This window comes from Adiantum capillus-veneris, chromosome 22, assembly GCF_014529385.1.
Source record: "Adiantum capillus-veneris isolate H3 chromosome 22, ASM1452938v2, whole genome shotgun sequence".
Taxonomy (NCBI): domain Eukaryota; kingdom Viridiplantae; phylum Streptophyta; class Polypodiopsida; order Polypodiales; family Pteridaceae; genus Adiantum; species Adiantum capillus-veneris.
Window position 1 is genome coordinate 90,619,702 of NC_140952.1, and position 15,298 is coordinate 90,634,999.

General features: G+C 47.4%; 3 protein-coding genes across 3 annotated transcripts; 2 read left to right on the plus strand and 1 right to left on the minus strand.

Annotated features, from left to right (window-relative positions):
- Positions 1-931: 931 nt before the first annotated feature.
- LOC147429772 (hydroxycinnamoyltransferase-like) lies at positions 932-2,346 on the minus strand. Its single transcript, XM_086495055.1, has 2 exons — positions 1,906-2,346; positions 932-1,831 (listed from the first exon to the last, which is right to left on the minus strand). The coding sequence occupies exons 1-2, from the start codon at positions 2,344-2,346 to the stop codon at positions 932-934; spliced, it is 1,341 nt and encodes a 446-aa protein (XP_086351181.1).
- A 2,159-nt stretch (positions 2,347-4,505) lies between these two features.
- LOC147429773 (uncharacterized) lies at positions 4,506-6,740 on the plus strand. The gene is made up of 9 exons (XM_086496015.1): positions 4,506-5,135; positions 5,261-5,407; positions 5,518-5,538; positions 5,624-5,698; positions 5,802-5,846; positions 5,924-5,930; positions 6,032-6,115; positions 6,381-6,518; positions 6,604-6,740. Exons 1-8 carry the CDS (start codon positions 4,512-4,514, stop codon positions 6,482-6,484), a joined length of 1,107 nt encoding a protein of 368 aa, XP_086352141.1. The 5' UTR covers positions 4,506-4,511; the 3' UTR covers positions 6,485-6,518; positions 6,604-6,740.
- On the plus strand, positions 6,514-10,444 carry LOC147429774 (uncharacterized). Its single transcript, XM_086495056.1, has 4 exons — positions 6,514-6,518; positions 6,616-6,772; positions 6,917-7,060; positions 10,185-10,444. Exons 1-4 carry the CDS (start codon positions 6,514-6,516, stop codon positions 10,281-10,283), a joined length of 405 nt encoding a protein of 134 aa, XP_086351182.1. The 3' UTR covers positions 10,284-10,444.
- Positions 10,445-15,298: the final 4,854 nt, after the last annotated feature.

Below are 15,298 nucleotides of genomic sequence, written 5' to 3' on the forward strand. Positions count from 1 at the left end.
TATTGTCAATGCCAAATTAGCTAGGTGTAAATTGCTATGTTGCTTTCTCAATTAATTACTCTCTCTATGCTCGTTCTTAATGAAGTTACTAGTGCATTAAATGTTACAGAATGCATATTTTTGGTATAGACTCGTGGGGATCTCGTAAAGGGTAGTGGCTACCAAGATCATGCCCAAAAAAGGATAAGGTCACACGTGATTAGGGAGAGAACTCTAATTAAGAATAGGCTAGTAGAATTAAGGACATGAGGATTTGAATTTACTAATCACATCATAGGCTCTGATATCTATTGTTAGACCTTATGGAGGACTAATGAGAATAACATACATGACTACAGGAGTTCTCAATTTACACAATGGAGTTCTCAATCATGAGCATCTACGATGTGCAAAGGATGACAAGAGACGAAGTATTTGGACTCATAGAAAGGTAGGTCAAACCCTATACATAAGAGAATGACTTTGGCTCTATGTATTAGTGGTGTGAACCACGAACAGAGCATATGCATCGACATGATTAGCACATTATGAGATGTCTCCAAGATTATGACTCGATGAGTTGGGGTAAACTCGGGGCATCATTTTTCCCCGTCGGAGAATTTGGATGGTTTAGATCACCTGATGATTTCCGACCATTGATGCCCTCTGAAACAGTCCATGCTAGCTAGTGACATGGCCATTGGTCACTACCCATATCCCCTTTCACATCTAACAACCCAATAAAATAAAGCTTGCATACCTATTGCAGTTCTTCTCTAAGGCCTAGTTCAAGCCAGGCCAAAATTCAGGGGAAAAAAAATTGTGTTTACCACCACTTTTATAAGGTTTTTCTTTTAGCATGCCAATAAGTCTTTTTAAATAGTCAAAAGTTGTAAGCGAGTAACTATGTGTATGAAAGACTCCGAAAGACAAAGATAGAACCTACAAAATATTACAAAGATACAAAGCTTTCATCTTGTTTCAACTTTTCCATGGCAGAGTTTGAAAGAGCCACAGAGATATCTATGCTTCCTCCACCCTCTTGACTTGGAAACCACATAGTCTCACCATCACCACATATTCGAGGACATTGCACGCTCAAAGGCGCGCCCCACCCAAAGTCCATGTCATACACAGGGAAATAAGGAGAGCCAGACAATTGAACCTTGATCATGTTAGAATCCATTGCCTCCAAAATCTTGCTGAAAGGCTGCACCTCAACCCTCCCATAAAAGGTTTTCATGAGAGTTTCATTCAATGACGTGCTAAGTCTTTGTATGCGTGACGCAGTCGCACCCAAAGTCTCTTGCTGGAGCTCCTCCTTCGTGGCTATAGTCCAATTCTCCACTATTGCATTGCCAAAATAACCTTCTGGCAAAGGGGGCTCCATGCGGGATCTCATGTTTGCAAACATAATAAACCTACATTTTTCACTTTCATCAACATCTGTAGCTGCTATCACATGCTTCCAGACATGAGCGCTAAGGGCTTGCAAAGTTGTAATGGGTGCATGGTGAGCAAGGTCAGCGGCATTTGCCAAGTTCTTGACCTTCCTCACCATTTCCGCCGAGAAGTGGAAATTGTGTTGTGCTAATTCGGCACGCCTTGTCCCGTCTTCTGGGGGAGGAGGTTGGCCAGCTTTGACATTTTCATCTTGCAGGCATGGTGGTGGCAAGATGAGCTTTTCCGGGTTAAATGCTTCCCTCATGTGTATTGGGTGCATCGATAGAGGAACCCCTCTTGCACATTCACCCCAGGACTTCATGAAGTGGCAAAGTGAGCTTCCATCAGCCACTATGTGACTATGCCCGATCCCGAGAACTAAGCCCTCATTTTTAAGAAATCTTGTCACCTGCACAGGTTGTTCTCAGGATGTATGGTTCAAGGGACGCACATTTTAACCACAGAACAACAAAAGAAAAGTACCTGTACAGAGAGAAGAGGGAGGTCCGGACCGGTCCATGAGACAACATCTCCATGGGGAGCCAAGTGCTTGAAGAAGGGCTGATACTGGAACCCATCAGTCTCCAAGGTGGAGAAGGGCAGATTGACATAAGCTTCGATGAACGGCACACCTGCATCGTTGCAATCGAGCGCAAGGCGGCCGCTTGCTTGTTCAAAGCAACGACCTGCCCATGGAAAAAAATCAACGAGGGCCAAAGCCAGGCTGCTCTTAAGCTGAGCGATGAAGGTATCGGAGGAGAAGGGGGGTACCGCCTGGTGAGGAAGCTTGAAGAAGAGGATGCAGAGATTATAGGGAAACCATCGCCAAAAGAAGTCTGGAGCAGGGAGGAACATGTGGCTTGAAGCTGTTGGGCTGCTGGGCCTGATAATGCAGGTCGACTGAATGGCTACAGTTTCCGCCATGCGTTCTCTTTGATCTCTCTCTCTCTCTCTCTCTCTCTCTCTCTCTCTCTCGAATGAGAGGCTAGATCTTTACGGTCTCTTGGGATAGATGTATCTATAAGGGGTATGAGCCTCCCGAGACCGACCACGGGAGGGGACCCCCCACCTAAACACTGTAGCCTCACTCCACGCACTCGCGCACTGTGGGGACTCCACGTAAGGTTCCCCGGGGCACGCTATGACCCGCCGGCGGTGCGGCGGAGCCTGAGGCTGTGTGGGGCTAGGGACCCGGAACGCAAGACCCGCGAAGACCCGCGAAACGCAAACGGCCGTCGACCCATGGAACGCAACCACGCCCGAGCCGGTCCCGTCCGAGCCTGGCCCCCGTGAAGGCAACTTGACCCGAGCCGGGCCCTCCTGAGCCGGTGCCGTCCGCGCCAGAACCCCTTGAAGACGAAAGTCTCCTCCGCCCGCGCGGGTGTCGATCCCCACCGGGCCCTTGAAGACAGAAGTCCCCTCCGCCCGCGCGGGTATAAATCCCCGCCGGGCCCTTGAAGGTCCCCTCCCCGACGCGCCCAGATTCTGGGGCGTCACACTTGGTATCAGAGCTCCAGAAACGAGCTCCTGGAAACGAGCCGAAGACCGACGTGCCCGACGCGCACGATCCTCACGACGACTCCAACCGCAATGGCCCGGGTCGTCAAAATCTTGGTGAAGAGAGCTCTAGAAAGCAACCACACGCCCTCCGTTCCGTGACGCGTTCCCTGAACACCGAGCCGTCACCCGTGACCCGCGCCGGCCCCGATCCGAGCCGGGCACCCCCACATGACAAGAATGTCCCCGTGACGCGTCCTGAACACCGGGCCGTCACCCGTGACCCGCGCCGGCCCCGAGCCGAGCCAGGCACCTCCAAACACAAAAAAGCAAAGATGTGAGCCAGACAGAGCTCTCCACATGAGAAAAAGGTAGATGCGAGCCAGACAGGGCTCTTTATGACAAAAACAGGAACCACCAAAAACGCGACGAACCAAGCCAACGGTGTTCGTCGCGCCCCGGCCACTTTTGTGGCCCATGCTGAGCTGAAGACCCATTCAAGTCTACAAAGAGACCACAGGGCCCCGAGCTATGCCCTCCAAATGACGTCCAAACAGGGACCAACCCGCAAGTGCTGCATTGCGACGGAACGCTCTTTCAGATTCAGCTTTCAAGAAGCCTCCGCGCGGGCCAACACAGCAGGTGGCTCCGCGCACATCGGGTTACCTATTCGGGGAACGCTCAAGTACGGGGAATTCTACTTGGGTGTTCAAAGCATATCTTTTCAGCTTCTGCCAAAACCCCAAAAATACACACACACTCATTTTCAAAAATGACAAAAACAAAGCATGCCTACTTACTTGCATTTGGGAACAGTTTTGATCACTTGCACTTATATGCACCCCTTTGTCCCCATGGCCTCATGCATAGCCGAGCACTCTTTTCCCACGTTCGACGCGGTCGTCGAACTCTCTTCAAACGGGGGTGTATATAAGGGGTATGAGCCTCCCGAGACCGGCCACGGGAGGGGACCCCCCACCTAGACACTGTAGCCTCACTCCACGCACTCGCGCACCGTGGGGACTCCACGCAAGGTTCCCCGGGGCACGCTATGACCCGCCGGCGGTGCGGCGGAGCCTGAGGCTACGTGGGGCTAGGGACCCGGAACGCAAGACCCGCGAAGACCCGCGAAACGCAAACGGCCATCGACCCATGGAACGCAACCACGTCCGAACCGGTCCCGTCCGAGCCGGGCCCTCTTGAGCCGGTGCCGTCCGCGCCAGGACCCCTTGAAGACGAAAGTCCCCTCCGCCCGCGCGGGTGTCGATCCCCGCCGGGCCCTTGAAGACAGAAGTTCCCTCCGCCCGCGCGGGTATAAATCCCCGTCGGGCCCTTGAAGGTCCCCTCCCCGACGCGCCCAGATTCTGGGGCGTCACAGTATCTTCTTCTCCCCCTCAGGACTATAAGGGGACTCATGGGATCCACGGCGCGGAACTTTGTCGCGAGGTGATCTTGGCCGTCCATGTGGCACATGCGGTGTCGGGCCCAGGTTGACGCATAACGTAAACCCGGACGAAAAGGTGGGGGCGCATTGGGTGTGGGAGTGATGACTTGGCACCGGGCCCGATGGGTGCTAGGCGGGGAGATTAATTATGAGGCGCGGGAATCCCACTCAAGGGTATGACATGATGGGTCAGAGGAGCACACGGAGGTTTAGCGTATGGGTTTTGCATGCCGCCATTGGACCTGCTTTGCAAAGGGGAGTGTGGAGTAGCCGACGCGCCATGGGGAGACGCTCAAGTGCAGAGGTGGACGTAGGTATGGCGGGCAAGGCGAAGAAGGCAAGTGGGCGGGGGATGAGGGGCGCCTACTCCACACCTCCGCCCAAGAAGGGCGGACCTTCTGCTACAAGGGCTGGGAGAGGGCGCAGCTTGGGAGGGGGGGGGGATGTCCAAGCGCCGCGGGTGATGAGAGCTACAAGGGCGGCAATGCCAATGTGGGTTGAGCCAAAGGTGGAGGAGGAGGGGGCGGAGTGTGCTCTGTTTATTCCTCCGCTTGCAGGTTGTCGAGCCCAAGGTGGCAATCGAGCCCAACTTGGCAAAGTTGAAGCGTGGAGCCGCAAGGATTGCCACACATTCTACCAAAGGTGCTCCTCCACCGGCAGCTCTAGAGCCAAACCAAGTTGCACAGCGTTCATCATGCAAGCTGGCTGCGCAGAGGGGAAGAAGAAGAAAGATTTTGGGAAGGCTGTAAAGGCCCAACAGACGCTTGAGTGGGTAAGTGCGTGAGTTTACCTGTCAGAGTACATGTTTACCTGTCAGTGTATGGGTTTACCTGATAGTGTACACGATTTTTGAGGTTGCTTGGAATTGTGAGTGTTCACAAGTTGCAAAATGTGTAGGCTTTGAATGTGTTCAAGGGTTCAGGCACATTGACGAGAGCAGCTTTAGTGCCCCCCCTGGAAGGGCAATGTGAAGGCCCTGTGACAAAGCCCAGGGATGATGCGCAAGCTTCGAGGGAGGCTCAACAAGGCGACCAGATGAAGGAGGTACATTGTATGTTGTGCTACTCTCTTGGTTTTCCATGCCATGCCCGGGTTTATCTATCAATGCCCTTGGGGGTAAGCCGGTGCACTATGTGGTATGCATACATGTACAGATCGTGCGACGAAGGCATGAAGTCTGTGCATGGCAACAAGAAAAGGCCCCAAAAAATGGGCGTGCACGAAGAGGAAAAGGAAGACCAAGGCGTTCATGTCAACAAGAAAATGGCCAAAGAGAAAAGACCCAAAATAGAGGATAAAGGGGGTACGACAGCCACTGAACCACCAAAGACAGAGGTATGATTTGCTTATGCCGGGGTTTATCTGTATGTGCCCAGGTTTATCGGTCGTTTCCCTTGGTGATATGCCAGTGCACTATGTGGTTTTGGCGCATGTGCAGATCGTGCAGGCTTCAAAGGAAGACCAAGGCATGAAGGCTTTGCATGTCAACAAGAAAAGGGCCAAAAAAATGGACGTGGACAAAGAGGAAGTAGGAGACACACCGTTCCCAAGACATAAGAGGAAAGAGGTACGCCTTTGTACTGTCCTGGTTTTTCTATCTTTCAGTGCTCAAGTTTTTTTGTTGGTGTGCTCGGGTTTTCTACTCAACTTGCATGTGTTGTTTATTAGGCCAAAGAGAAAAGACCCTAAACACTTGGCATGGACAAAGAGGAAAAAGGAGCAACAACGGCCATGGAACCACCAAAGATAGAGGTATGCTTTGCTTGAGTTTATTCAATGCCCGGGTTTATCTGTCATTGACCCCCTTTTTAACTGTCATCATCGGGGTTATCTATCATTGGCCCCCTTTTTAATGATCATATGTAAGAAACTGGGTTCGGCTGTCAATGGGCCCTTTTTAATTGTGATTGCTCGGGTTTATCTGTAAGGGCCTGGTATTTAATGCAGTGCCTGCCTTGTTTGCCATGCAAATGTTTTGTCCTAGTGCCCAGGCTTATGTCTGAGAGTTATGTCATAGGTGAACAAGAGACAGGCCGAGGACAAAGAGGAAGAAGGCACGGCAGTCCCTCAACAACAGAATCGGAAGAGGGCGAAGAAGGTAAAATTTGTTGGGGTTCGTGAGGTGATGCCAACGTGACAACTTGCTATTGATGAGGTAAGCTACTCAAGTGTTGTGCAAGAAGCTAGTTTATTGTGTACTTTCTTTTCATGGACTTACTCTTGGTTGATAAAATGACTAGGTTAAGGTGAAGAATAAGGGGAAAAGGCACATGGGCAAGGGGCAGCTGTAGCAGGGGCCGAAGGATAAGGTTGCTGCAAAGAAAGATAGTGTCAGCGCCGACGGACAAGGCTGTTGTGAAGAAAGGCTCAACCGTGGAGAAAGGCAAGGGCACACGCAAGGATACAAAGGTTTGGAATACGTCCCTTGGCTCTTATGGCCTTGCACTATCATTTTGTGCCATGTTTCAAGCTATGCCTTGCATGTTCGTAGGCTGCCCGGGTTTACTGGATGATTGACTTGATGTTATGCTTTTCGTTGTGGTTTGCATGTAGACATCGAAGAGGAATGATGAGAAGCCCTATATTGAGGTCGTCAACGGGGGTAAGCAGGTTACGCTTTGTCGTGCTGAACCACCATGTGCAAGCCATAGCACTCTCATGGAGAAGCGATCACGGATGATGGAGCACTTAAAGAAGGTACATGGGTTGGATGTGTTCATCCCTCAAAGGGCTGGAGGGCGGCCCCGAGGTAGTGTCAATAGTGAGGTCCCCAAGTCAAGTAAATGAGTATGTATCACACATTTTGGAAAATAGCTCATTAGAGAGAATTAAGCAAGATGCCAACAAAGGCATGGAATGAAAGTAAAGGTACGAACTTTGGACTGCAGTCTGCATGAGGGTAAAACGTCAAAAGCAACAGTTTTTTTGTTCGAATGCAAGTTGGACTGCAGTCTGCATGAGGGTAAAACGTCAAAAGCAGCAGTTTTTTTGTTTGGATGCAAGTGGCGTCTCTCTCTCTCTCTCTCTCTCTCTCTCTCTCTCTCTACGTGGGCTGAAGCGATGAGGGCTAGAAGGGACAATGTTGTTGTTGAAGATTGAGGGGCAAAGGGGAGATCTTCATGCATAGAGGCTCAGGGATGAACACGGTGGGCGAGGTCCAGGGGAGGAGATGGGCGGAGAGAGAGAGAGAGAGAGAGAGAGAGAGAGAGAGAAGGGGGGGAGGAGCGCCTCGTCACTATATGGCACGGCTCTGTCGTGCCCCCAAGTTTGGGCCCTAGATCCCCCCCCCGGCCAGAGCCGTGCCATATAGTGACGAGGGCCTCGTCACTATATGGCACGGCTGTGGGTCCTCGTCACTATATGGCATGGCTGTGGGTCAGAGGGGATCTAGGGCCCAAATTTGGTGGCGCGAGGTGGCTTTAATCTCCGCCGTCGGATCACAAAGTGAACTAGGGGTGGGTGAACTGGGGGTGAACTAACGGTGAACTAGGGGCGAATAAGTTAGGGGTGGGTGAACTAAGGGTGAACTAGGGGCGCCTAAACTAGGGTATGATCATGTGCCATGCCAACATGGACAGCGACGTGCGCTAGTGTGGTGGTAGGGCATTCGGGTGGCAATCGAGACGTCCTAGGTTTGATGCACACCCTGTGAGGCAGGTGAACTAGGGGTGAACTCGGGGCGCCATTTTTGCCCCTAGTTCACTCCCTAGTTCACCCCCAGTTCATTGCGTGATCCGATGGCCGAGATCAAAGCCGCCTCGCGTCCCCAAGTTTGGGCCCTAGATCCCCCCTGCCAGAGCCGTGCCATATAGTGACGAGGGAAGGAGTGGTGGCAAGGGGAATCTTTTCACTAATCATTTTTTTAAAGAACCTTCCAGTATGTACCAGTACAAGTACGTGCCCAAGAACGGTTTAAGGACGTGGGAGTGGAAGTTTTCACAAAACCACAAGAGCATTGAGGAGAGAGCGTGGAAAAGGGCTGTCAGCACTTGGGACCTTCTCCCCCCCCAAGGCTCAGAAGGCCTTGAAGGACACATTTGTCAAGGATTTTGTGGCCAACCACATGAAGAGGATTGATGAAAAGGAAGAGGCAATGAAAAGGGAGATCAAGAGTCATGTTGATGAAGGCTATGACTCAAGGGTAAGTTTTATGGACAAAGATGTTTATTGTTTTGTCCGGGTTTACATTATGTGTAAATGTCCTGGTTGTCATTTCCCGGATTTACATTAATGTCTTCATTGTTGCAGCGCCGGACCAAAGTGGGGATGTTCACTGCACATGGTGAGGAGGAAGATGGCAGCGGGGGGGCTGGTGAGTGTGGGAGGGACACGATGAGGAAGGGAGTGATGACGATTGAGATGAGAACGATGGGTCCAACCAGGATGGGAGTGGGGATGACGATGCCAATGCTGGTAGTGATGACGATGCCAGTGATGATGACGGTGGGAGTGACGATAGTGGTGGTAGTGATGACAATGCCGGTGCTGACAACGATGCGAGTGATGATGGTGGGAGAAACGAAGGGGATGACGAGGGTGCAAATGAAGAGGATGAGGGCCAGGATGGATTTGAGGGTAGCCGTGCTGCTGGTGATGGGGGGGTTATGGATGATAGTACTGATGATGAGGGCAAAAGGGATGAGGGCAGCACGGATGATGGTGAGGATGGCGTAGAGGCCATTGATGTGGGATCTCCCTATGATGCGGCACCTGTTGATTTTATGGATGTGTTCATTCGTTGCGGACATCATGGGATGCATGAGCAGATCGAGTGTGTGCTCTTCCATGCCGCATGGGGCAACATTGCTGGATTGGAGGTGAGCGAAGCTACCCTAGACAAGTAGCTTTGAATGCCAACTTTTTTGGTGGACAGTAGTTGCATTGAAGGCATGGGTTTACATGTTCTTTAGTCTTTCATATTTAGGTGTTTGATGTTGCCTTTCAGACTTACCATTGCTCGCTCAATTCGTTTAGAGAGCACACTAAATAGGACTCTAATGGTATGGGTCGACAAGGCTTTTCTCCGCCAATTGCTGGTCGACAAGGCAAGCACCAGATTGCTAAGCCTCTTCTCTATCACATTCATGTCTTTCTGAGAATCCAACGTAGCAACTAAAGTGTGGGTGGTAGACTCCCTTTGGTATGCCATGACCACTAGCAAGAAAAACCTTTTAGGATTAGCCGAGGGTGTTGATTTCAACATCCTCTCACATATATTTTTACCTATTGTGACATGGTAAGGCAGCTTCTATTGTTTCCATGTGGGTTTAGTTGCTTTTAATCCTTCCCTATTGACACTAACAAAGTCTGGTATAGGGGTCATGGGTTTGTGGATGTAATCTTCAACAATAGGCACAAAGTTATTCAATCCATACCAGTTGACAAGCCGTCGATCATATTTTATAACTCTCTTGGACTCACACAAATCCAAGGGTGTCTTTGTGCAATCTATAGGTAAAAGGATATTTGTGTGCATTATTGTTTTTGTCCAAAATAAATCCATTGTCCATGTGAATGTATTGTGCCCATTGTGCAGCTTGCTAGAACTATTGGCAGCATATTGCTTAGAGCCACGTCTTGTGCAAGATCTAGCTAGACCAAAGGAGAGCTTTCACATCATGGAAACTAACGGGCCCCAATAACCTAATGCTGTGGATTGTGGGTTCTATGTCATGCTTTTTATGGGTTTGTTCATCGAAGGTGTCTTTGCTCAAAAAGTTTCTAATGAGTGGGTATGAAGTCTTGAACGTAGTCCATGTGTTTACAATTTAAGCATCATCCTTTCTCCTTGTAATTGTTGTTTTTTTTTTTTTGCTTGCAGCTCTCGCCGCGTATGTTCTCCCACACGGTAGTGGTGATGCTTTGCCAGAGGTTGCACTCATGGGTGCAAGAGATATTGTGCTTACCTGTTGCGAACTAGCTTTGGATACATTATTTTGAAACCAAATTTTGTTTGTACGACAATGAACCCGAATTGCCTCACACTTCTCAAATGTTGTCTTTCCCTTCTCTCTCTTGATCACATTATCAATTTTGTGTCTTTGAAGTTGCTCCATGCACTTCAGGTATGGGTTTACAGCTTGTTCAAGTGCATATAGTGTGCCTTGGGTAGGTCTCTATGGTATATGTGAATGGTATTGAAGTGTGGATCTTGTGTGGTTGCATTTGCACGCTTTCATAGTGGATTCACAGGAATTAATGTGTCCTTTGGTGTCATGGTGGGATGGTGCACTTACCAACTTTAACATAGAATTTCATTTGAAGTGTGCCTTGGGTAGGTCTCTATGGCATATGTGAATTTGAATTGAAGTGTGCATTTTGTGTGGTTTTCAGTTCTTTTTGCTAGAGTGTGTACATTTTTAGTTCAATAGTCACTTGTGTTGGGGTTTGCAGCAAGACGACGAGGGATAAGATGGTATGGGGCATACACTCTACACATAGATAAACCCAGGCACACACATTATGGTTGCCGTCACATTCCATCAACAATTGGGCATACCGAGTTTCGAACTCGTCCTCTTTATGACATTGCATTAGATTCTCTATCGATGCATATAGGGACTCACGCACCTCCTTAGGAGCCTGCAAGCAAAAGTGGCCAAAGCATATCATGGAACATGCATGAGAGAACGTGTGTAGTTCATAGTTCACACACATCAACCCAGGCACATATAGATCAACCCTGGCATACTTGCCTTTCAACAATGCTTGCATTTTGTAGGCCGACATGGCCAAACAAACCCATGATGAGAATAATAGTCAAGGAGCTTTTGGAAACGTTTTCATGCTCGGTAAATCTTTCTTTGCCAGGGTGTTGTATACTTTTGAAAGTACAAATATTTGACTTGCTTCCTATGCAAAATGTCATCTCTTGGGCTACATTAATTGCAAGATATGCCCATCATAGACATAGCGAGGAAGTTTTGGGTTGTTTCCATCAAATACAAAACCAAGGTGTATGTAGATGTGTGAGAGAGGTGGGATTGGTGCTTCTCTTTCCAATGCTTTTCTAGTTGTCCGAAGGATGGGTTTACACACTCATGGGGTAAACAATGAATAGTTGTTGTAGCTAATTGACATCTCCTTGTTATTTTTGTGAATCCCTCGAGGTAGTCTAAATATGTTGTTTTACATCTGGACTACCCAACCTCCAAGTTTTTATATTTGCAATGATTTGGTCATAATAGCTAGTTGTGCCCATTAGCAACAATGAACCAACTCAAGGGGGAGGTGTGCAAGCGAAGGACTAAAAACATAGGGCTATTCCACATATGCATTGCTATTCGTCAATGCCCTACAAGCTATTTTGCTTACCACAGCTTGCGACGTTCCCCCATGAGTGCAATTAAAACATTGGTGAGCCAATTCAGAGGATATATATGAAGTAGCACAACAATTGAGCAACTATTATAGTGATGCAAAAAATTCACACTTTTCATTAGTTGTTGAGCCCTAATGTGATTCAATGGGAAGCTTCCAAGACATGGGGTGAAGGGTTGAAGAGAAGAACCCATGCAATGTAGCCCCAAGATCATTGCAAATAAATCCACATATTGTAGTAAACAAGGGAATATTTTTGCACATTTTGAGATAATTTGACTTGATGCAATGGTAAGCTTCTCCTCCTACGTGATTGACTAGTTTGGCTTATCATCAAGGCAATGCAAGCATCCAACTAGCCCATTTAAGGGAGTGGTTGCACATAGCCATAAGCAATGTCCTCCTACAATCTTGCCAACACTTGAGATTACTAGGAGGTTAAGTATCACCTCCAACAAGTTTGGTCAATTGCTAAAAAATGAAGGTATGTTAGAAAGCAAAAGCATAGAATGGCAAGCCAAAAGGCCCATGTCGCCATACTTATTTCCATATAAATTGCCATACATATCAACCAACTCATGGAAGATAACCTTGTTATAATAATTTCATGATCTTAATCTTCTTCCTCCTCAATATAGAGTCTTGCATGTTCCCTTGAAAACCTTTGGTCAACACACTGAGTTAATCTTGAAAGTTCTTTGTCTCTTGAATTTTGATGTAGAGAAATCCAAGAGTGTCTTCGTGCAATCTATAGGTAAACATTGGGCAAATCATATCATGGAACATGTATGAGAGAATGTGTATAGTTCACATAGATCAACCCAGGCACATAAAGATCAACCCAAGCATTAACAGATACACTCACCTACACATATACAAACCATATTACAAACATGTGGAAGCAAGTGCTCCACCTTGAGGTACATACACTGCATATCGTAATAAAAAAATATACTAATTGAATGTAAAATGGGACGCAATGGCATCCAATCACATAGAATCAACCAACATGCACATAGCTAGGCCAATAGAGGAGGCATCTTCGTATTCCAATGACAAAGCAAAGACCCATCTTCTTGGGCACACAGAATGAGAAGTTGTTTACATTGGGTTTTGATTGGGTCCATCCATGCACCCATCATCCTTGCAACTAAAATTAATTGGGCCGTGAGGTACATACACTGCATATTGTAGTAACCAAAGATGCTAATTGAATGTACGCATCCAATCATGTAGAATTAACCAGCATGCACGTAGCTAGGCCAAATCCAATCACATAGAATCGACCAACATGTGCATAGCTAGGCCAATACAGGAGGCATTCTCTATTCCAATGACAAAGCAAAGACTATCTTCTTGAGCACACAAAATGCTTGGGTTTATATTGAGTTTTGATTGGATGTATAAGCATCAGATGCAAGGTACATACAATGAGGCTAAAATAAATTGGATGCAAGGGACATAGCAAGGATCCATCTCGTTGTGTGTACAAAACATGAGATACAGATAAACCCGGGCAAAATAGTAGGAGGAAGATGCCTATTTTATTGATTTTAATAAAGGTACAATCAGATGAGTAGATGCCAACACTCCATGCATGATTTCCCCATCGTTGAACTTCAAAACAAAAGAACGCTCATCGTATTGTTTGGTCCGCATCTCATGGATGCAACAAGGCATTCATAAGCATTGGACCCATGAAGCAGCAAGGCCTCTCGACCTATCAATGCTTTTAGCTTCTCTTTGGCTCTTAGCCGTGGAGTCATGGGCAACAATGCATTGCAAGTGTGGCATGTATCAACACTCTCATCCACCAAGAGAGTCTTTGTGCAACAATGATGGAAATAAACCCGCCTCTGTGAAGCAAAGCAACTCGCTTATGGCCCTTTTGATGCTTATGTTGCAAGACACCTGTTTGCATAGCAGTTGTGTGGGCACCGTGGTTTGCACATCCACCCTTTGTGGCCTAGGTTGGCCATGCCCAAGCCGAGTAGCGGTCACATGTGCCTGTACTTGTGCTACACTTCCCTTCATTGGCAAATAGATCTCCATGGGTGCTCTCTGATCAGACAGGCCAGCATATGCTTTCCGCACTTGCCTTGCCAATGACAAGATCTTTGACTCACTGTATGATGGGATGCCCTCTTCAATATTGCGCAACAATTGTTTTAGCTCGTCAATGGATTGGGTCAAAACTTGGGTTGGAGGTGGCCCAAGCTCATTCGCATCCGCTGGGGGTTCTATATCAATGATAGTAACCTCAAACTTGTTTAAGACCATGCTTCATGACTAGCTCTTGGGCTGTGTCAATGATGGTTAATATATGGCAAAGATGAGGAAAGAAGTCTCTTAAGATGAGTCGCATTCCATACAAATTCTTACAATTTCTAAACCAATTTGGGCAATCACAATATGCCGATTGTATACTAACATGATACCATATCTCAGGGGATGACATGCTCAAAACCTTAAACAAGAGTGCAGCTTCGTCGGCCGCTTGAATTATCGATGGGTCATATGCATGTCTCCTCAAAATTTCTTCACCCCACGCTAGTCGTGTGGTCTGCATCTTGTCATTTTCATAAATGGTGTGCTTTCTAGAGTCAACTGCAAAAGACATGCAGTGATCCGCTTTAACATACACTCTAGACGCACAAATCAACCCCGAAACTAATATAAATCCAGACACATTGCAAATCCACATGCAAGCCCGACCCACAAATAAACCCAAACACTGGGCAGTAAAGGTTGTACTAATCTCTTGCTTTTGCCTAAAGAACTTGATAGCAGTGCCACCCATTTGTGTGTCGTTGTGGGAGTCACCCACAAGTGCATGCAATAGATCCAAGGCTGATCGATTGATTCTTACATCTAAAAGTGTGTATTTCACATACTCCCATAGTCTCTCGACTAGACTGGTATTGTCCACATGTTTGTGCGGGAATAGACGGCCATATTTTGACCACTTTTGTCACCAGATGCATGTCTTTGCAGCCCAACCATTGCTGATATACCTTACAATATTATGGTGGCCTTCACATTCCATCAACAATTGGGCATACCGAGCCTCAAACTTGTCCTCTTCATGACATTGCATTAGATTCTCCATCGATGCATGCAGGGACTCACGTATCTCCTTCGAAACCTACAAGCAAAAGTGGGAAAAGCATATCATAGAAAAGCATGTCAAAACTATCTCAACAGATTCAAGAATTCACCTTTGGTTAGTTAAAACTGATCCAAATTAAAAAACATTTTGGATTAGGCGACAAAATTCACCTTTTGGTTAGTCAAAACTGATCCAAATTAAGAAAACATTGTGGATCAGGCAACAAACAACATAAGCTATTAGCCACCAAATATCAAGTCCAAAAGTGGTGGAACATGGATCACAATCCATGTCCCCCATGTGAATTTTTGGACATAAACTATACCAGCCTGTAGCAAAGACCATTGTGAACAAGCATTGTCAAAAAAGTTCAAAAAGCGGGTAAAAAGGGCAAAAGTCAATTCAAGGTGAAAAACAACTAAAACAGACCTAGGGATTTAGTGTTGATTGGCCTAATCAAGTTCAAGCCACAAAAAACTCATATAGCAAGAATCAGTGGACCAAGG